The sequence below is a fragment of the Mobula hypostoma genome, chromosome 9, assembly GCF_963921235.1.
Source record: "Mobula hypostoma chromosome 9, sMobHyp1.1, whole genome shotgun sequence".
Taxonomy (NCBI): Eukaryota; Metazoa; Chordata; class Chondrichthyes; order Myliobatiformes; family Myliobatidae; genus Mobula; species Mobula hypostoma.
In genome coordinates, this window is record NC_086105.1 from 17,571,998 (window position 1) to 17,595,164 (window position 23,167).

Sequence of the window (23,167 nt, forward strand, 5' to 3'; positions counted from 1 at the left end):
AACCCTGTTATTTCTGGTTCCTTTTCCCCTGCCAAATTTGTCTAAACCCTCTCCAACAGCTCTAGCAAACCTATTGAACCCTCTCGGGTTCAGGTATAATTTGTTCTTTTTGTATAGGTCATTCCTTCCCCAGAAGAGATCCCAATGATCCAGGAATCTGAAACACTGCTCCCTGTACCAATTCCTCAGCCACACATTAATCTGCTCCTATTCTTACCCTCATTGGCCAGTGGCACAGACAGCAGTCTAGAGATTACTGACTCTGGAGATGCTGCTGTCCAGCTTTCTACCTAAATCCCTACATTTCCTCTTCAGGACCTCCTCCATTTCTTACCTGTGTCATTGGTACCAATATGTACCATGACTTCTGGTTGTTCCTGATCTGTAGACCTGATCTGAGACATCCCTGACCCTGGCACTTGGGAGGCAAAATACCATCTGGGTGTCTTTATCACGTCCACAGAACTTCCTGTCTGCTATGGAATACTGCACTTCCCTTCCCTTCCCTCTGAGCTACAGAGGCAGACTGAGTGCCAGAGCCCCACCCACTGCAGCTCCTCCCTGGTAGGTTGTTCCCCACTCTGCCCCATCAGTATACTTATTGAGGGAGCAGTCACAGGGCTACTCTTCACTGGCTGCCTATTCGCTTTCCTTCTCCTGACAGCCACCCAGGTACCTACCTCCTGGAACTTAGTGGTCACCACTTCCCTGTATATCCAGTCTATCACCTCCTTATTCTCCTGTATGAGCCGATCGTTGAGCTGCAACTCTGGCTCTCTAAGAACCTGCAACTCAGTGTACTTCGTACAGATGTAATTATCAGGGAGACTGAAGGACTCCCAAAGTTCCCACATCTCACACAAGGAACATACCCCTAACTCCAGACCCACTCTCAGTACCCTATCAGGAAAAAAAAACAGAAACTGCTGCCTGAGCTCGCCCAATCCTGTTGAGCCAAAGCCAGACCACTCTAACACCACTCCACTGCAACAGTGGCTATATTTATGCGTGATATATATATTCCTGCAAAGAACAAATGTCCAAAAGGCACAGTTTAAAATATATAAAGTCAGACAGTTTATTGGTACTTTACGGTGCAAGATTGGAGTTTCCTGCTGACTACAATATTTTATGACAACTAGCTTGACCACAGAGATGATTACCAACCTTTGGCATCCCCTGTTTTGCAGGATTCAATCTGCCTCTGAAGAACTGTTGAGAGGGAACCATTTGACACTGGCTGCAGGCCACAAGGTTTATCAGGCTGGATTATCAACTCACAGTCCTGCATGGAAATAAAGGATGTTCACATTTTAGTCAATGCATTTTTTAAAAAACTGCTAGTCTGACAGTTTAAGCAGCAGTATGCAACTTAAATAACTTACTGGCAGAGACCATGTACAGCTCATCATTCATACGTTTCACCTACACATCGAATCTCTTGTGTAGGCGGCATCCCAAAAGTAACAAGTTGTAACACTTGATTAATTGTGGATCCCATTCCTTGATTAAAATTTAACTGGATTTCTTCACAAATAACACCCAGTGTCCTTCACCAACTTGAATAGCACCAAAGCAATGTGTCCTTCTGATGAATATTTGACCATTCCTTCAACCCCATATTCTATCCTGTATTTCACAAAGGAAAGAAAATTTGCAGGTGCTGGAAATCAAAGTAATACAGGCAGAGTGCTGTAGGAACTCAGCAGGCTAGGCAGCATCTATGGAAAAGAGTGAACAGTCAACGTTTCGGGCTGAGACCCTTTATCAGTCCTGTTTACTCTTTTCTATAGACGCTCCCTGGCCTGCTGAGTTCCTCCAGCATTTTGTCTGTGTTTCAAATACATTCTCACTTCTTGCAAAGCGTTCCAAGGCTTGACTCCTGTCATTGATTGCAGAGAAAGAGCTATTTTGAGCTATGCATTTAACATCTTGGTCAAGAGTAGGATTACAAGAAATTTATGACAAATTTTAGGAACTAAATTTATTAAAGTAATTGCTAGCATCATCAATTTCACAGTGATAAGGAGAAAATGATAATGCAGGATTACATTGGATATGTCAAGGAGCTGGCATAGCCTTTATTGGCAGACTGGCCTTCTTGGTGATCTAAAACATTATAAATTTTACTTACTAGATAAATTTATTTGATCACTAATACGTCACCAAAATATATCTAAAACAACATTATAACATTGTTATATGAAATTACATAACTAAACAAAGAAATGACACACGACATATGCATTACCATAACATTGTACATACAGATCACTGAGACAGCCATATGGAATAATGAGCAGTGAACGGACACAAATGGATTCAAAGAGATTTTCTGAAGACAGTTAATGGAATTGAAAAATAACCAAAGATGTTGATGCTGTGGAAATGTGGTGGGTGAATTAGTGAACAAGTTGTAGAATTTGTGCCACAATTTTTTATTGGTCTTCATTGAGGAAATGCACCTAAGATTAGAGAAGACCACAGGCTCACCTTTTATCTCAACCCCATCAAATTCTCTTAGTGATGGCTTCAGGATAAATCCAGAATGTTAACCCTTGATGTATCTTTTAAGGTCAGGTTAATTTCACACAAAAATGGCAAGGACTGCATTTACAAATTTTGTGACAATGGAGATCCGAACCATGTGAGAAGCTATAGGTGAGTATGGATCTGGGGTACAGGGGCAAAAGTGATGATACTGCATTTGAAATTAACCATTTACAGAGCTTGGGAAGTAGACTTTGATGGAAGAGCAATTAAAGGGGAGAAATAAGGGGACATGTTTTGGAAGGGTAAGTCGTGCTATGTACTGATTTTTTTCAACTGTTTTCAATTGTTGGGAATGTAGCCATTTTTGACATAACTAGAATTTTTTAAATCTCTAGTAGCCCTAGAGAAGCTGGTGGTGAGTTACCTTCTTAAATCATTGCAGTCATTCCGGTAAAGGAACATAAAGGACCGCGTTACGGAACTGGAGCTGCAGCTCGATGACCTTCGTCTGGTCAGGGAGAGTGAGGAGGTGATAGAGAGGAGTGGAAGGCAGGTGGTCACGCCGGGGCCACGGGAGGCAGACAAGTGGGTCACGGTTAGGAGGGGGAAGGGGAAAAGGAAGGTGATGGGGAGTACCCCGGCGGCTGTGCCCCTTAACAACAGGTACTCCTGTTTGAGTACTGTTGGGGGGGACAGCTTACCCGGGGGAAGCGACAGTGGCCCTGCCTCCGGCACAGAGTCTGGCCCTGTAGCTCAGAAGGGTAGGGCAAGGAAGAGGAGGGCAGTTGTGATAGGGGACTCGATAGTAAGGGGGTCAGATAGGCGATTCTGTGGACGCAGTCCAGAGACTCGGATGGTAGTTTGCCTCCCTGGTGCCAGGGTCCGGGATATTTCTGATCGTGTCCAAGATATCCTGAAGTGGGAGGGTGAAGAGCCAGAGGTCCTGGTACATATAGGTACCAATGACATAGGTAGGAAAAGGGATGAGGTCCTGAAAGAAGAATATAGGGAGCTAGGAAGGGAGTTGAGAAAAAGGACCGCAAAGGTAGTAATCTCGGGATTACTGCCTGTGCCACGCGACAGTGAGAGTAGGAATGCGATGAGGTGGAGGATAAATGCGTGGCTGAGGGATTGGAGCAGGGGGCAGGGATTCAAGTTTTTGGATCATTGGGACCTCTTTTGGCGCAGGTGTGACCTGTACAAAAAGGACGGGTTACACTTAAATCCTCGGGGGACCAATATCCTGGCAGGGAGATTAGCGGGGGCTACTGAGGTGACTTTAAACTAGAATGGTTGGGGGGTGGGAATCAAATTAAAGCGGCTAGGTGTGAGGAGGTTAGTTCACAACAGAGGGATGGGAACCAGTGCAGAGAGACAGAGGGGTGTAAAGTGAGCGTAGAAGCAAAAAGTACAAAGGGGAAAAGTAAAAGTGGCAGGCCGACAAATCCAGGGCAAGCATTAAAAAGGGCTAAGAGAGTTGTAAAAGAGTGCCTGAAGGCTTTATGTGTCAATGCAAGGAGCATTCGTAATAAGGTGGATGAATTGAAAGTGCAGATTGTTATTAATGATTATGATATAGTTGGGATCACAGAGACATGGCTCCAGGGTGACCAGGGATGGGAGCTCAACGTTCAGGGATATTCAATATTCAGGAGGGATAGACACGAAGGAAGGGGAGGTGGGGTGGCGTTGCTGGTTAAAAAAGAGATTAACGCAATAGAAAGGAAGGACATAAGCCGGGAAGATGTGGAATCGATATGGGTAGAGCTGCGTAACACTAAGGGGCAGAAGACGCTGGTGGGAGTTGTGTACAGGCCACCTAACAGTAGTAGTGAGGTCGGAGATGGTATTAAACAGGAAATTAGAAATGTGTGCAATAAAGGAACAGCAGTTATAATGGGTGACTTCAATCTACATGTAGACTGGGTGAACCAAATTGGTAAAGGTGCTGAGGAAGAGGATTTCTTGGAATGTATGCGGGATGGTTTTTTGAACCAACATGTCGAGGAACCGACTAGAGAGCAGGCTATTCTGGACTGGGTTTTGAGCAATGAGGAAGGGTTAATTAGCGATCTTGTCGTGAGAGGCCCCTTGGGTAAGAGTGACCATAATATGGTGGAATTCTTCATTAACATGGAGAGTGACGTAGTTAATTCAGAAACAAAGGTTCTGAACTTAAAGAGGGGTAACTTTGAAGGTATGAGACATGAATTAGCTAAGATAGACTGGCAAATGACACTTCAAGGATTGACGGTGGATATGCAATGGCAGGCATTTAAAGGTTGCATGGATGAACTACAACAATTGTTCATCCCAGTTTGGCAAAAGAATAAATCAAGGAAGGTAGTGCACCCGTGGCTGACAAGAGAAATTAGGGATAGTATCAATTCCAAAGAAGTAGCATACAAATTAGCCAGAGAAAGTGGCTCACCTGAGGACTGGGAGAAATTCAGAGTTCAGCAGAGGAGGACAAAGGGCTTAATTAGGAAGGGGAAAAAAGATTATGAGAGAAAACTGGCAGAGAACATAAAAACGGACTGTAAAAGCTTTTATAGATATGTAAAAAGGAAAAGACTGATAAAGACAAATGTAGGTCCCCTGCAAACAGAAACAGGTGAATTGATTATGGGGAGCAAGGACATGGCAGACCAATTGAATAATTACTTTGGTTCTGTCTTCACTAAGGAGGACATAAATAATCTTCCAGAAATAGTAAGGGACAGAGGGTCCAGTGAGATGGAGGAACTGAGCGAAATACATGTTAGTAGGGAAGTGGTGTTAGGTAAATTGAAGGGATTGAAGGCAGATAAATCCCCAGGGCCAGATGGTCTGCATCCCAGAGTGCTTAAGGAAGTGGCCCAAGAAATAGTGGATGCATTAGTGATAATTTTTCAAAACTCGTTAGATTCTGGACTAGTTCCTGAGGATTGGAGGGTGGCTAATGTAACCCCACTTTTTAAAAAAGGAGGGAGAGAGAAACCGGGGAATTATAGGCCGGTTAGCCTAACGTCGGTGGTGGGGAAACTGCTGGAGTCAGTTATCAAGGATGTGATAACAGCACATTTGGAAAGCGGTGAAATGATCGGACAAAGTCAGCATGGATTTGTGAAAGGAAAATCATGTCTGACGAATCTCATAGAATTTTTTGAGGATGTAACTAGTAGAGTGGATAGGGGAGAACCAGTGGATGTGGTATATTTGGATTTTCAAAAGGCTTTTGACAAGGTCCCACATAGGAGATTAGTGTGCAAACTTAAAGCACACGGTATTGGGGGTAAGGTATTGGTGTGGGTGGAGAATTGGTTAGCAGACAGGAAGCAAAGAGTGGGAATAAACGGGACCTTTTCAGAATGGCAGGCGGTGACTAGTGGGGTACCGCAAGGCTCAGTGCTGGGACCCCAGTTGTTTACAATATATATTAATGACTTGGATGAGGGAATTAAATGCAGCATCTCCAAGTTTGCGGATGACACGAAGCTGGGTGGCAGTGTTAGCAGTGAGGAGGATGCTAAGAGGATGCAGGGTGACTTGGATAGGTTGGGTGAGTGGGCAAACTCATGGCAGATGCAATTTAATGTGGATAAATGTGAAGTTATCCACTTTGGTGGCAAAAATAGGAAAACAGATTATTATCTGAATGGTGGCCGATTAGGAAAAGGGGAGGTGCAACGAGACCTGGGTGTCATTATACACCAGTCATTGAAAGTGGGCATGCAGGTACAGCAGGCGGTGAAAAAGGCGAACGGTATGCTGGCATTTATAGCGAGAGGATTCGAGTACAGGAGCAGGGAGGTACTACTGCAGTTGTACAAGGCCTTGGTGAGACCACACCTGGAGTATTGTGTGCAGTTTTGGTCCCCTAATCTGAGGAAAGACATCTTTGCCATAGAGGGAGTACAAAGAAGGTTCACCAGATTGATTCCTGGGATGGCAGGTCTTTCATATGAAGAAAGACTGGATGAACTGGGCTTGTACTCGTTGGAATTTAGAAGATTGAGGGGGGATCTGATTGAAACGTATAAGATCCTAAAGGGATTGGACAGGCTAGATGCAGGAAGATTGTTCCCGATGTTGGGGAGGTCTAGAACGAGGGGTCACAGTTTGAGGATAGAGGGGAAGCCTTTTAGGACCGAGGTTAGGAAAAACTTCTTCACACAGAGAGTGGTGAATCTGTGGAATTCTCTGCCACAGCAAACTGTTGAGGCCAGTTCATTAGCTATGTTTAAAAGGAAGTTAGATATGGCCCTTGTGGCTACAGGGGTCAGGGGGTATGGAGGGAAGGCTGGGTTCTGAGTTGGATGATCAGACATGATCATAATAAATGGCGGTGCAGGCTCGAAGGGCCGAATGGCCTACTCCTGCACCTATTTTCTATGTTTCTATAATGTGGAGAAGACCAAGAAAGTCATTGGCGATTTCAGGAAGGTGCAGATGAACCATCCCTCTCTGCAAATACATAGTTCCTCCGTGGAGAGAGTTAAATGCACCAAGTTCCTGGGAGTTCACATCATGAATGACCTCACCTGGTCCCTTATTAGAAACATAGAAAACGGCAGCACAATACAGGCCCTTCAGCCCACAAAGTTGTGCCAAACATGTCCCTACCTTAGAAATTACTAGGCTTACCTACAGCCCTCTGTTTCTCTAAGCTCCATGTACCTATCCAGAAGTCTCTTAAAAGACCCCATCATATCCACCTCCACTACATTGCCAGCAGCCCATTCCATGCACTCACCACTCTCTGAGTAAAACTTACCCCTGACATCTCTGTGCCTACTCCCCAGCACCTTAAACCTGTGTCCTCTTGTGGCAGCCCTGGGAAAAAGCCTCTGACTACCCACACAATCAATGCCTCTCATCATCTTTAACAGCTCTATCAGGTCACCTCTCATTCTCCGTCGCTCCAAGGAGAAAAGGCCGAATTCACTCAACGTATTCTCACCTCCCTGAACGTAGGCACAGCAGCGCTTCCACTTCCTAAAGAGATTGAGGTAAGCAAGCCCCCCCCCCACCTTCTTAACTAACTTTCAAAGGAGCACCATTAAGAATGTCCTGACAAGCAGCATCTCCATCTGCTACGGAAGCAGTCGAGCAGCGGACCTGAAGTCCCTACAAAGGGCAGTGAGAATGACTGAGAGGATCGTAGAGGTCTCCCTACCATCCAATGGGAATATCTATCAGGAGCGCTGCACACGTAGGGCCCCTTAGAATTATCAAGGATCCCACCTACCCATCCAGTATCCTCTGACTTTTTACCATCAGGTAAGAGAGTCTGATGCATAAAGATAAGAACAGTCAGGATGAGAAACCGTTTCTTCCCTCAGGCTATTAGGCTTCTGAACTCCCTGTCGCATCATACTCGAAATATCACTGGTTAACCTGTTCTGTACCTTACAATATTCAATTTAGGAACTTTACTTTGTTTATTTATGCAAAATTCATCTGTAGATTTTATCCTCACTTTCCTAAGTTATCATGTGTTGTATGTGGTACGTGTACTACTGTCCTTTACACTTTGGAGAAACGTTGTCTTGCTTGTCGGTATATATGTATATAGTTAAATGACAATAAACCTGACTTGACTACAGTACTGCTGCGTAGAATGTTCCAGCACAACGTCCCCATGATGAAGAAAATGATTATACAGTACTCCAAAAATCTTGAGAGTGCTTGCATCGATAGGGTTAGGGCATGATGTGGAGAGGGAGGTTAAGCAAAGTAAAAAGAAAATGCCAAGTGGAGGTGAAGTGCAGGTCTGTCAATCTTCATGACCTTGCAAAGCATCTTACCATTTCTCTATCACATGGAGATTGTAGTCGCCGGGGATTAGAGGTTGCTCAGTGCAGAAACAGAAGGTACACCTTGAAGGAGAAGAGGAAAGACGAGTTGATTCTGATAGAGGGATTGAAGGAATGGGGGAGACATCATGACTTTGTTCATGAGAATGCAGGCATTTAAGTACAGTAAAACATAGTGTGGCTTAGAGGTCTGAAATGATAGTTCAGTACTGTAACAAAAGCTAAGAGGTTAGGTCAGGCACCATCTGCAAGATAAAGGTATCTTAATATTTCTGAATTTTGTTTTAATTTTAGCTTTCTGCATTAGCCATCAGTGTGTGGACATAAATTGCAAACAAAAACACATGGAACTCAGAATATTAAAACAAATGAGAGCAGACAGATGAAACGCAATCAGATATTCTCACAAGAACAATAAATTATTGAAGGACATTTTTCTTGAAGAAACGAGACATTCATCTAACTGGTCCATGCCAGTGTACAGACAAGCCAAAATACTGCTGGCTTCATCATCTGTCATCTCTTAAATTTTTAAACGTTAGTTATGTAGCAAAAAGACTTGACTTCTTTCTTTTGATCTGAGCAGGCTGTTTGCCAGTGTAAATACTGATAGAAATGTAGCATGTTTTTTTTCTGCTACGGTAGTTCAAAATATGATGCGACACTTCTAGCTGGAAAGATTTCAGTGGCAGTTCGGAATTTGTATTTGGCACAAGGCCCCTTCTGTTTAATGATATATGGAGAGGTCAAACAAGATGAATCATACCGTGAATCAACTCTGTCAGACTGCGGTGTTCATTTAGAGCCCAGAGGACTGAGCTTACTACAGTTATTTGGAAGAATTACTCAAACTAACATGGACATCAGAAAGTTCCTACCTTGCAGCTTAACAATTTGCACAGAGCTTCACAGGGTAGTATGAAATTTCTGAACATTCTGTGATTGCTGTCGACAAAGTGCAACAAGATAACTTAACAAGGATTTGCTTGTTCATACTTGTGCACTGCCTGGTGGATGTGTCAGACACAGACACCACATTATATAAGAATATTCAAGAAATTCTAAAAAAGACAATGAGAGGTTTAATTGAAAGGCACTTACATGAGTGCGATACTTCTTAACAGTATTCCAAAACAAACTACAGTTTCGATTGCAGATGAGGAGAAATTTCCATTTCCACTAATTTTCAAAATGTAGACATTTTTATCATCACTATCTTCAGAGAAAATAGTAAACAGGACTATTTTGCTATCGTGATATCTAGTTTGTTGTAAAGTCCTGTCTAGTTTTTAGCTTACTACAATACAAATGATCACTACAATATATTCTGAATATAAGGAAAAAATAGCAGTAATTCTAGTCTTCTTTGTTTAAATGCATTGTTTGCATAGCATGGTGGTGAGGTTTGATCAAAGAAGTTGCTAATACACATCATTATAAGAAAAAGAGAAACAGCTATTCCTGGAGGTCACGGTATACACATCAATCATCCCACTAAGACAGTGGTTTTGTTAACAGCTGGTGGATTTATCAAGTCATCAAGACGTACTGAAGTAGCATGACATCCCTGTTGCCTTGTACATAGATGAAACAAATCACGATCTTAAGTATGTTTACAAACTACCCCCCATGCTAAAGATGAGATGGAAACAAGCAAGTCTTTGGGACCATTTCATTTTCAGAGCAACTATTTCTATTAGGTCATTTATTAGACTACCAGCATCAGAAAATGAGAGCTCAATGAAAAGTACTATGGAATAAACATTTACGCATAGATAAATGATATTGGGCTTATGTTGTTGTTTTTCATTACAGTTAATTGTACACTGAGTTTTCAATTGATATCCATTGTTTCCTAAAACACAGAAGTTTTACAAACCAAGAATCTTAATTTTATACTGCAGGTACATTAATCCAAACATTGTAGTTTGAAATACCACTCTAGTCTCACTAAATTTGCTTTAAAATGGTACCATGCCATGAGGTTCCAAAAAAAATGCACAAGCAAAATTCCACACCACTCAAAGTTATTCAATTAGAAAGCAAGAGAATGAAAGATCAAAATGAAAGCTTCATTTTGAATGATTGAGTTTCAATTCTCTCAGTTGGACCTTTAGACAACAGTCTTCAACAGAGCACCCTAACCACATCTTCACCTTTAATTCCTCACCTTTTGCTATCCCCCATGTCACCCATTCCCCTGAACTGCACACACACATTAAAATTCATCAGCATAAATAATGTAAGTACAATGGTGATTAGAGCTCATTAGATATACAGTAGGGTATAGTGCAGATTTGTGGGAATATTCTAGTTCATAAAATTATCTCTGCCATCTTTAAAGCCAAAGTCATGTATGCAGTTGAATACTCCCTAATTCCTTTTACAGGCACAGCAGAAATGCCACCCAAAAAACTCAACATAAACTGCATGTTTGTGCAATTTAGGATTATATGTAAAACATTGGAGGCATATTTCAATGCCACTCTGAAAATGTCAAAGTTAGTGCCATGGATTTTTTTTTGCACATGTGCTTATGTGAAAGATTAAAACGCTTTTTCTATGATTTCTCATCAAATTTGCTCCAAGTTGAGCATAAACCACACTATAGTTTCCTTCAGTGGATGCAATACTTTCTTACTTAATCCATGGTCATCTTATTGCAAGCTTTTTGTAAATTTCCGAAGATTTCTTTCCAATTCCTGCCACACTACCCCTCTCCACAACCCTGCTTAAAGCATTAACCTGCATTCACTCGCTTGAACCAAAATCTTCCTGTCAAAAGTTTTTAAAGAAAACTTCTGTAGATGAACAAAACATCAAAAAAAAACACCAGCCAATAAAGAATTTCTCTCTACCAAGAGGTTCCTGACCCTTTTTATGCCATGAACCGATACCATTAAGCAAGGGGTCTGTGGAACCCAGGTTGGGAACCACAGGTCCAGATCATGACTGCCCTTCAAGCAGAAGCCTTTTTGACCCAGAAAATATTTGACACTGGATTGTTTCACAACAGTCAGCTCAAACAGTGTCAGAGCTGGGAAAATCATACCAATATCAACTCAACATAATTTGCATTGATTGTATGTTAGAATGAAGTTCCAGGTTGTTTTCGACTGGACGTCTGCAGGTGGATATGGCTGGAGTAGAACTAACTCACGATATTCCCATTTATTTAAACTTAATCCTGAACCACCAAGAGAAAGAATATCCTCTTCATTTATTTCAAACTTTTTACAATGACTGGACCTCTACAATCATGCAAATCATTTGGAAATATACTCACTGCAATGATGCATATACAGAAAGAGAAATAGTAATGCAGTATTACTTTAAGAGAAAATGAAAAATAGGAATATTAAAACGTAAAATTTCCTTTTTCAAAATCTTTACCAACTCACTACTTGTAAGACTGAAACTTCATATTTTTATTATCCAGGCTGGAAAATTTGGTAATCATAAGTTAAATATTGTTAAAAGGCATTTATGTTATTAATTGCAAGCAACACACATAAAAGTTGCTGGTGAACACAGCAGGCTAGGCAGCACCTCTAAAAAGAGGTACAGTCGACGTTTCGGGCCAAGACCCTCCTCGTCTTTATGTTATTAATTACTAGACTTAATTTTTGTGGCATGTTTAATTGGAAGCTAATGTGCAAAAGCAGCAATTTTATGAAACTTGCAGGGAGGCCACCAACAAGATGGTGTTTTACCCAAACAGCAGTCGAGTGTCTTGTGATAAATTTGCAGGGAACTTCATCCTTGGCAAAGGTTGTTTGATAATTTGTGAATTAATAAAGCATGTACTCTTCACATTTTGTTAGCAAATTCGAGTCTATCAAAAAAAGGACTACAGAGAGTGAAAGGAGCTGGGCTTATTTGTAAACACAAGAGATTCTGCAGATGCTGAAAATCTTGAGTACCATGCACAAAATGGAAGGAGGACTCAGCAGGTCAGCCAGCATCTAGGGAGAGGAGAAAACAGTTCATTTCAGGTTCAGACCTTTCATCAGGACTGGAAAGGAAGAGGCAGAAGCCAGAATAAGGTGGGGGAGGGGTGGGTTAGTAGCACAAGCTGACAGGTGAAAGGTGAAGCCAGGTGAAGGGGAAAGATGAAAAAAGAAGCAGAGAGGTGACAGGTGGAAGAGGCAAGAGACTGAAGAAGGAGGAATCTAATAGGAGAGGACAGTGGACCATGGAAGAATGGAAAGGGTGAGGGACACCAAAGGGAGGGGACAAGCAAGTGAAGAGAAGAGGAGGGGTGAGAGGGGAGGTAGAATGCAAAAAGAGGGCAAAGGAAGAATTGAACAGAAGTTAAAGAAATTGATCTTCATGCCATCAGGTTGGAAATTACCCAGAAGGAACATGCTTCTCCAAACTGAGTCTGGCCTCTGTGTGGAGATGGAGATGGAAATGGAAGTGGAAGTCAAATTGAAATGGATGGCCACCAGGAGATCCTGCCTCTTGCAGCCGATGGTATGAAAGTGCTCAATGAAGTGGTCTCTCAATCTACATCGGGTCTCACTGATGTAGAGGAGGCCACACTGGAAGGAACCGGCTACAATAGATGGCCTTAGCAGACTTGCAGGTGAAGGTGAAGATGAAAATGAAAATCATTCTCCTAACTTTCCATTGCCTGCTTTCTTGCTCCATTCATATAACATGCAGAATGAAGAATGAGTCATGGAGTTATCGAATACTACAGCACAGAAACAGGCCCTTTTGTCCCAGTCTGTGCCGAACGATTATTCTGCATCGCCCCAACGACCCGCACCCTGACCATTGCCCTTCATAACCCTCCCATCCATGTACCCATAAGTTTCTCTTCCTCCCAGGGCTGCTATATTTTTCCTTCAATATGATGAACACCATTGCATAAGCAAAACAAATGATTGTTCAAGTGCAAGTTAAAAAAAACTAACTATAATTGTATACTGTATTTAATTTTTAGTGTAGTCAGTGAATTGTAGTTATGGGTCACTTATTTCAATGTTCAATGGTTTGATTTAATGTCAGAGAATTTATACAACCTGAAATCCTTACACTTTGCAGACATCCACAAAACAGAGAGAAAAAAACCCAAAGAGTGAATGACAGAAAATCATTAGAACCCCAAAGGACCCCCTCTCTACTCCCATGAATAAGCAACAGCAAAGCATCAACCTTCCCCCATTCACGTGCCATCTGAAAGCATCAACCCCCCACCACCCACCGTGCAGTCAATAGCAAGCCCCGAGAGATCATGATCTGTAGTCCATCAAAAATTACTGTTCATCTCAATCCCTTGACATCTGACAGGCCCTCTCTCGTACTAACAAGGGAGAGTGAGAGATATCGCTCCTGTCAGAGTGAGAGGGGAATCCTACAGTTCCCTGTTTCGATGTTACATTCTGCAGTGTTGCTATTTGAGTTCTAGAGGATTTGAGAATCAGCAAATTCTAATGAATTATTCTAAAGTCTATGCATTTTGACATTTTGTGGATTATATCCAAGATATTTTCCTAATTAATAAATTTTATGTCTATCCACTCAATTCCACTACAGTTGTTCATTGGTCTAAAGGGGTATTGAGGGCCATGGGGAACAAACAAGAAGATTGGATCAGTTGTGTTCTTTTTGAATGTGGAGCCAGTTTGATGGACTCTTTTCTTGCCATGATTTCTTACATTCTTGTGTTTCTTTTATCTTTAGATGCTGGGTAACAACTGTGAAGCCCTTCCTTGACCCATCACAAGGATTTGCAGGAAGTAAACCACTGCTTTACCCCCCTCAGCATTTCCACACAGCAAAGTATTTGCAAGCCTCATTTTTTCCCACAGTTCGTAAATACCATGCTTACGTTAATGAGCCAGACCTTAAGTTACCCTAGCCAAAGGATTAAGCTATTCTTTAGACAGATGCATTTTTGCTTTGATCTAAAAACCAAAACTGAATCTTTAAAAAGCAGCATAAAGTGAGTAATAACTGTATCGGTGACAGAAAAGACCACGTCTTTAAATGGCAACTTAATTCCCTTATGAACATTTTGTCAGGAGTATTGTAGAAATGTTCTCTTTCTGTAAACATCACCATATAACTTCAAAAATAGCTTGCTGTCAGATAATCATTATTTGTGTCAGTAAGATTCTTTATTGAACATCTGTTTGTACTTTGCAAAATTATATACAGGATAGCATTTCAGTCACTCATTGCTCCCCACAATGACCAAATCATCTCATATTTTAAAGTAAATAGGGATAGCCTACTCAGATAGCAATAAAACATAAAACCACTGGGAATGAAAAGCATAATAACTGTTTATGGTTATTATTCAGTTGAAACTTTGCTTTGCAAAGGTCAATAATGTTGACTAGATTCCCAATCTGCAAAAAAAAAAGGTGAAAGGAAATGCAGTACAATCTCTGTATGATTGCTCTCTCACTATTCCTCCACTGGGAAAATCACAAATCCTCAAAGGCCTGCCGTAAACCCCTCTCACTTAGTTCTTAAGAAACATACCACTGCAGCAATGCAGACTGTGTTCTTAAACTTTTCTTTTTGAATAACATAATTATAAACCAAATGTTGTACTTACTTCAAAGGTAGTTTATGTAATTCACTCTGTGGAATTAAGTAAGCCTTCAGCTTCCCCTTAATACACAAAGTATTGCGCACTTTATTTATAAAGTCCAGAAGAAGTAAATGGACTGTCTTTTAAGTCCCAGTTCTATACCAGGCTGGAGTTCTATGGCATTATGTTGAAGTCTAAGTATCATCCAATTGTCGGAGAATTCAGTTTAATTCAAAGTATTGTAAGAATTGATGCCTTAATGGTTAATTAAAGTATAGCTGACCATAGAGAAAAAAAACTCAGAGGTAATGGAGCGAGTCAAGAACGCGACTTCACTCCATGAGCGCTACCGGAAGTCTCCCGGCATTATGTTGAAGTCATGTGATTCTTCATTGGTCAGGGCATGAAAGGATATGGGCTGAAGGCAGGAGATTCGGGCTGAGAGGAAAATTGGATCAGCCATGATGAAATGACGGAGCGGACTTGATGGGCCAAATGGCCTAATTCTGCACCTATATCATACAATCTTACGTCAGATTACATCTCAGAAATGGCATCACTCTGATGCCTGTCTCTGAAACCACATCATTTCAGTCATTAGGTACCGCTGTATTTGTTTGTCAATGCCTAGGTTTTATAATATTTTTAACATGCCCCTGTTATCTTCAGCCTCCATTCCTCCCAACTTAATCATTCCCAAATTAAATCTCTCTGAATTTGCTTCTGTGACTCAGATTTTGGTGATCTGCTGCAATATTTCCTTAAGTAGCTTGAGTTAGTTAAAATCCTATCAGAATTCTTGGAAAATCCTGCTGCGCCAGAAGTCTAATAAATACAGATTGTCTTGTCTGCCACTCTAGTGGAAGATGACGATCAGTCGGGGAGGACAGGGGGAAAGCAGAATGAGACACCATGAGTCAGACTCACGCAGCACAGAAATTGACTCTTCAAGCCCACAGTGTGCACCAAACACAGTTTACACTAATCCCACTTCAGTCTCCCATTGACTCATCCCCACCCCCAGTTTCTAAAACCAGACACGAGAGACAATTTACTAATTATTATCCCACGTGTCTTTCAGATGTGTGTGTGTGGGGCGGGGGGGGGGGGGAACACTGGAGCATTTGGAGGAATCCTGCACGATCACAGGGAGAATGTGAAAACCCCACGCTGGCAACATCGGAGATCGGGACGGAGGCAGCAGCTCCACCGGCTGCACCAATGTGCTGCCTGATGGGTGTTCTCTTAAAGAAGAATCCATCTCAAAATCATTTGCAAACTTCGAAGGTCCCAACTATCCCAATGAAAACATTGCTATATCAAAGAAATAAAGGTTGCTGTACATGTTTCTATATAAAGACAAGCAACTGAAATCTCTGCCCGTGACTAAAAAGTACGCAACTATGCAAAGACCATAACATATAGGAGCAGAATTAGGCCATTTGGTCCAATCGAGTCTGCTCCGCCATTTCATCGTGGCTGATCTATTTTCCCTCTCGGTTCCAATCTCCTGCTTTCTCCCCATATCCCTTCATACCCTGACCAGTCAAGAATCTATCAACCTCTGCTTTAAATATACCCAATGACGTGGCCTCTACAGCCACCGGCGGCAACAAGTTCCAAAGATTCACCACTCTCAAGCTAAAGAAATTACTCCTCATCTCCATTCTAAAAGGATACCCCTCTATTTTGAGATTTTGAGGTCTTTGACTCCTCCACCATAGGAAACATCCTCTCCACATCCACTCTATCAAGGCCTTTCAACATTCGATAGGTTTCAATGAGGTCCCCCCTCATTCTTTTGAATTCCAGTGAGTACAGTCCCAGAACCACCTCATGCTCCTCATATGACAAGCCTTTTAATCCTGTGAAATTTCATATCAGCACATCCTTTCTTACATCAGGGGCCCTAAACTGCTCACAATACTGCAAGTGAGATTTCACCAGTGCCTTATAAAACCTCAACATTACATCCTTCCTTTTATATGCTAGTCCTCTTGAAATAAATGATAACATTGCATTTGCCTTCCTCACTGACTCAAACGGCAAATTAATTTTTAGTTAATCCTGCACAAGGACTCCCAAGTCCCTTTGCATCTCAGATTATTGATATCATACCACATTGAAAAAAGCAACTCTTGTTTACTTCACATCTTTAGTGTCATGCATGCAATGTTTTTCAATGCCTGTCAGACAAAGCAAACAGAATCAAGTCAAAAGTGACTCAAGGGCAGTCTACCAAAATCTACAATGAACATTTTACAGAGAATGGCACTGTAGTACAGAGGAGGAATTTCAGAGATTATGATCCAATAGGTGCCAGTGATGTGGATTGGACAACTGGAGAGGTGGCAAAATATTAGGCTTGGGGAAATGCAGAAAAATTGGAAGATTGTAATCTGGAATTTACTTAGTTGGGTTGAGGTCAAGAGGCAATTTCGGTACAAGTATAATTTAAAATTAATTGCATTAACAGTAGTATTGGATTTGGAATACAGATAGCATCCATTCCACACATACATCAGTGATTTAAGTATTTCGGCTAGTCTGTCATCTGATAGTTGTCACCTTTCCTGGGAGCAGAGAATTTCATCTGGTTTGACAATACAGCTGATTATTAGTCTAATAGGACTATTTATAGGATTTATAAAAATGCAGTTGCAATAAATGACACCGTCATTGCTTTACAAGCTCTTTCAATAAATATTGTCGTGACCTGAACAAAAGATGGTCAGTTGGGTTAATTTGCAGATGGTTTGTGAAAATGTACAAAGAACCCTCCATGTGAAATTTGATGCAAGTCGTTGAGATACATTCACTCTTTGGTGTTCTTTCCCCTCCGACCCCTGAAAAGACAACAAATCGTATGAATAGATGGCCTGTGCATGACACACTTCTTTCTGACATAAATAATAAATTAGTGCAAGAACTGTCGGAATAGCGGCTGAGAAACTATACAATGAAACTCGTGCCTCCATTAGAATGGTCATTGTGAGGATGACAGGGTATTTAAAATGTCCCCTTTGCACTCCACATACGTCGAGGGGGTCTGTGGAATTCTTGAGCTTTCCTATCTCACTGTATTGTGCACAACTTTACATCTTATGGCTCAGCTGGATGGAGCATGCACTGTGTACAAATACACTGAACAAATTCAGTTGGTAGCACAAAGGTCAAGGAGCCTGCATGCTTTTAAGTATTTTCAAAGAAGCTGAAGGCAGTGAGGTTGCAATCCAGGCCCCTGGGTCAGGATCCCACCAACCAAAAATGCATGAACCTCTTCCCATACAGCTGTATTCATCTCCTGGCTGCTCCCATCACCACCCAACACAGCAGAGTCCCTGAACTGGAGAATGGACCCTGAACTGATAAATACCAGAGGCTAGATCTCCACTAAAACTAAGCTCAACGAGACTCAACCCTGAAGTTTCCACAATCAGACATCCAGGCAGCAAAGCTACTTTGAAGAAAATCCAGCTGAAGTAAACATCTATCATCTGTCTAGTCAATCCCTCACTGATTGATTGATATTGCTATAAAACTGGATTTAAAATCACTTCTAATTCTACTGAGCTTATATAATTGTATATTAACTCTAAAGGATTTATGAGCCAAGCTGGCAACTGAAGGGAACTCCCAGGGATCTCGGGGAAATCACGGCATGTCCCCCTAACTCTCACCCCTTCCACTGTTCCAAGAAAGCTGAAGCTGAAAATTAACTAACTAGGAAGGACATTGAGGTTAGAAAGAGCAGAGAAAAAAATGCAATTTTATGTGCAGATTGAAACTTTTGCCAAGTTCCTCTGGCATCATGTTTTCTATCAGGAACTCTGAATTTTTCTTTAGTATTTCCATGAATTCTTTCAAGCAACAGCCCTTCCAAGTTTATTCAAAATTACATCCTAAACCAGATTGGAGTAACTTAGGGCATGAGAACATTTGAGAAAAACAAAATGATATCAATGTGCAGCTGGACCATTTTCTTCAAAATACAAGGCAGAGCAAAATCCAAAAATATTTTCAATACAAGATTATATCAGCTGTAACATATTTTAATTACATCTAACCCCCCCCCAGAGTTGTGAGATATATGAACTGTTTTGTTCTACAAAACTGCATAAACACTCAAAGGCCAGAGAAAACATCTATATCAGGAACTCTATTATTTCAATATTGAGTAGCTAAGTACCACTAAGCTACAAGTTCAGGCTGCATTTCAGTTTTATGTGAAGCAAAATGAAACTGAACATGCCACTTTTTCCCCATATGCGGCCTTGAAAGTAATCTTAGTCCAATTTAAACAAATTGCCGCTCTGTGCCTAATCTGTCTGAATGTTGTGCCACTTATTATCAGTCAGCAAAGCTCGCAAGCATACTCAAAAGGATCAAGTTCCTTCTGTTGTTGGTCTACACTACAAGTTCAGCTGGTATTTTAAACCAGCGATCCTTTGAGAGGCTGTGTGTAATAGTATTTCAGGTAATGACCAGGAAAATCTATTTAAGGCCAAAATTGATTCCTCCAAACAGCTCCCTCCTCAAGCAGATAATACTTTGGTTTCACAATCCATACTCTGTTTCGAACGACACAACTGGTAGTAAGCCAGAATGGTTCTTTAACACATAGGGTACTACCAAAAATTTTCAATAATTTCACAATGACATATTCTTCATTTTAATTTATTGCACTTGTGTTTCTAATTAAGAGTTATGTTGAAGGTTTTGATTACGAGTTAACTATGGAATTTAACGGCCCAAGTTTACCAAGCTGTGAAGTACAGTAGAAAGGATGCAGTCCAAACACATGGTTAGAAATATTGCGAAGCTCTAGCCAAAATGTACACTTAAAAGTGACAAATAGCATGAACCAACCCAGAATCTGGCACCTTAAGCTTCAGAAAGGATGTAGTACGTACTTATAAGAATATATATTTACAAATATATTTTGCTCTCACTTGTTCACAAACATGTCTGCATGATCACTGAACCCATATGATCATAAGACCATTACACAGAGGAGTAGAGTAAGGCCATTTGGCCTACTGAGACTGTTCTACCATTCTAGAGATGCTGCCTGGCCTGCTGCTTTCACCAGCAACTTTGATGTGTGTTGCTACCCAGTAATCCCTCAATTTAATCCTAGCCTAATCATGGAACAATTTACAATGACTAATTAACCTAACAACTGGTACATCTTTGGAATGTGGGAGGAAAGCCACATGGTTATGGGGAGAACGTACAAACTCCTTACAGACAGTGGCGACTCCAGTGATGGTAATGGGTCATTTACATGGAGAGAACCTGTTGTACCAGAGAGGACAAATTTCCCTAGTTTTATACTTTTGGGCCAGCAATCAACATCTGACAATTTAACTTAAAGATCTATCAAATGAGATAGTCTAATTACTACCATTTATGATTCAGAAAAATGAATAGGTAATCTTTTTTTGTGTTTTTACATTTTTAAAGCATATTTGAGATAACAGTGGCAAACTCTTTGATAATATTTTCTTGCCGTGAGAGTATCCTATCCAGTCAATGTGAGAGATGCTGCCAGCACCATTGACTATATTTACATAGAGCACTGCCACAAGAAAGTAGCATTCATCATCAAAGACCACACCTTCCAGGCTGTGCCCTCTTCTCATTACTATCAATGAGAATGAGGTACAAAAATCTGAGGTCCCACCCGACTTGGTTTAGAAACAGTTATTTCCCTACATCCATTGGCTCCTGAACCACATGGACTTCAATCACCACTGCTCTGAATTGAGTCTATGATCTACAGACCCACTTTCAAGGATTCATTACAACTCATGTTTCAGTATATCTTTTATTTGCACAGTTTGTCTTCTTTTACACATTGGATGTTTGTCAGTCTTTGTCTGTTTATGTAGTTTTTCATAAGTTCTATTGTATTTCTTTTTTCCTCCTATAATTAACTGCAAAAAATGAATCTCAAGATAGCATATGGTAACATACACATTCTTTGATAATAAATTTACTTTAAACTATATTTTGAAGAGTCCGCAAAAAAGTTTTTGTTTTCTGTTTTATTTCATCAAAAACCATAAATATTCAAAATAACTTGTATTCTGTGAAAAATATATTGCTCAAATTCGAAAGATTACTAAATGTAACTTAATAATAATAAAACTTAATAATCTTGAAGTTATTTAAGCTGAAAACTAATAAGCTGCAATAGTTTAGACTCCTAAGGACTTTTAAAACCAGATTTAATAAACACTAAAATGAAGGTTCACGAAACTGCAAAACAAGTAGAGCACAGAACCGTGAAACCTATGTCTTGAACTTAACCAGGTTTGAAAGTATTAATATCACTTGAGGATAACTGATACAATGTACTTTCACGGAGATAAGGACAAGGTTAAAGATATGACAGGTGTCTCTCTAGAGCCTGAAATAGTGTGAGAAACTTGTCATAGATATTAGCAAACAGCTTGTAGATCTGCAAGTATGTTTTGTCGGTGAGAGGGATATAAAAGCTTTTCTTTTACTATTCTCACAGAGACCCAGGAGCCAGATCAGTCAGAAAGGCTAAGAGCATGATCAAAGATTTAACTCTTTAACTTCTCAAAACACAGGCCTGAGTCAAAACACAACCCCTCCAAAACAACATTCCTAATCTATTTCAGGTATACAGAAGGTTTTATTGCACTCAGAAAACAATATCAGTTCTGATCAATGTCCAGTGTATTAAGTCAGTGTATGTGACATGGATATTTAAATTTGCCTCAGAATTTTCCTTTTACAAGATCTAGCGATAGTTATTAGAGAGAGAGAGAGACTATGTGCATTTCCAGTAAGGGTGGAACTAACCTGTTTAATCCTCCTATCTACCTCACCATGGGCTGCACCTTATTGATAATTGAGTTACGGCACAGAATAGGCCCTTGCAACACACACAAAATGCTGGAGGAACTCAGCAGGCCAGGAAGCACCTATGGAAAAAAGTACAGTTGACGTTTCGGGCCTGTACTCTTTTCCATAGAAGCTGCCTGGCCTGCTGAGTTCCTCCAGCATTTTGTGTGTGTTGTTTGGATTTACAGCATCTGCAGATTTTCTCGTTTGTGAAGAACAGGCCTTTCCAGCGTTCTGAGCCATACCACACAGCAGTTCCCCAATTTAATCTTAACCTAATCAAGGGACAATTTACAAGGACCAGTCAATCTACCAACAGGTAGGTCTTTGGACTGTGGGAGGAAACTGGAGCACCTGGAGGAAACCCATGCAGTCATGGGGAGAATGTACATACTCCTGACAGGCAGTGGCGGGATTTGAACCCTAGTTGCCTGTAAAGCGTTGCGCTAACCACTATGATATCGTGCTGCCCTGCACAACAGTTTCTCTGTAACTGTAATACTACATTCTGTTGTTGTTTTGCTCTTGTACTACCTCAATGTACTGACATGATGACATGATCTGCATGGAAGGCTTGCAAAACAATGTTTTTCATTGTATCTCGATACCCCTGACAATAATAAACCAATTTGCCAAATAAATCAATTACCAAATAATTATACTGCCCACAACTAAATATGCAATAGACATCCACGCTGTGGTCCTGCACATTAGGAAAGGGTACGAGATCAAGAACCAGGATATTTAAGAGCCAGTAGATTTGTAGCTGATCATAAATCAGTTCATTGTGTATTCATGCATTCACAGGATCTGGACTTCATCCCTCAACAGATGCAGTTTTGCCTCAGTCCAGCAGATTAATTGAAAATGACAATGACTCGCCCTTTCTATTTAAATTCCAAATTTTATCCAATTACGTTAATTTAAATTCCAGCTGTTATGTTGGGATTTAAAATCATGTTTGTGGATCCAACAATCCAGAGCTCTGGTCGCTGCTCCGGTATCCTAACCACGATTCCACCACATCTCCTGGCAAAAGTATGGGAGAAATAAAGAAATTGCCTTGGAATTTGCTCTCAAACTAACCGTAAAGCTTTAGAGTCATAGAATAATATATAGCACAGAAACAGGTTCTTTGGCCCATCTGGTCCATGCTAGCCACAGCATCCTCCTTGCTATTCCCAATTGATCCATTTACCATCAGACCATAAGATACAGGAGCAGAATTCGGCCATTTGGCACATCAAGTCTGCTCTGCCATTTCATCATGGCTGCTCCAATTCTCTTCTCAGCCCTATTCTCCAGCCTTCTCCCCATATCCCTTCACACCTCAACCAATCAAGAATCTATCAATCTCTGCCTTAAATATACAAAAACACTTGGCCTCCACAGCTGCCTGTGCCAAAGAATTCCACAGACTCACCACTCTCTGGCTAAAGAAATTCCC

At 40.9% G+C, this 23,167-nt stretch overlaps 1 protein-coding gene and 1 long non-coding RNA gene across 5 annotated transcripts in view; one reads left to right on the forward strand and one right to left on the reverse strand.

Moving 5' to 3' along the window:
* LOC134351538 (uncharacterized) overlaps window positions 1-17,514 on the forward strand; it is a 97,083-nt gene extending 79,569 nt beyond the window's left edge. For 2 of the 3 annotated variants that reach the window (XR_010019168.1, XR_010019170.1), the window contains exons 2-3: window positions 12,634-12,879; window positions 13,983-17,514. This is a non-coding gene — a long non-coding RNA (uncharacterized LOC134351538). Of the gene's footprint in view, window positions 1-12,633; window positions 12,886-13,982 lie in introns of all 3 variants that reach the window. The other variant, XR_010019169.1, reaches the window with a different exon arrangement.
* cped1 (cadherin-like and PC-esterase domain containing 1) overlaps window positions 1-23,167 on the reverse strand; it is a 279,186-nt gene that overhangs the window by 68,144 nt on the left and 187,875 nt on the right. For both annotated transcript variants that reach the window (XM_063057813.1, XM_063057812.1), the window contains one exon: window positions 1,168-1,285. In XM_063057813.1, coding sequence (XP_062913883.1) covers window positions 1,168-1,285 — 118 coding nt within the window. The remainder of the gene's footprint in view (window positions 1-1,167; window positions 1,286-23,167) is intronic.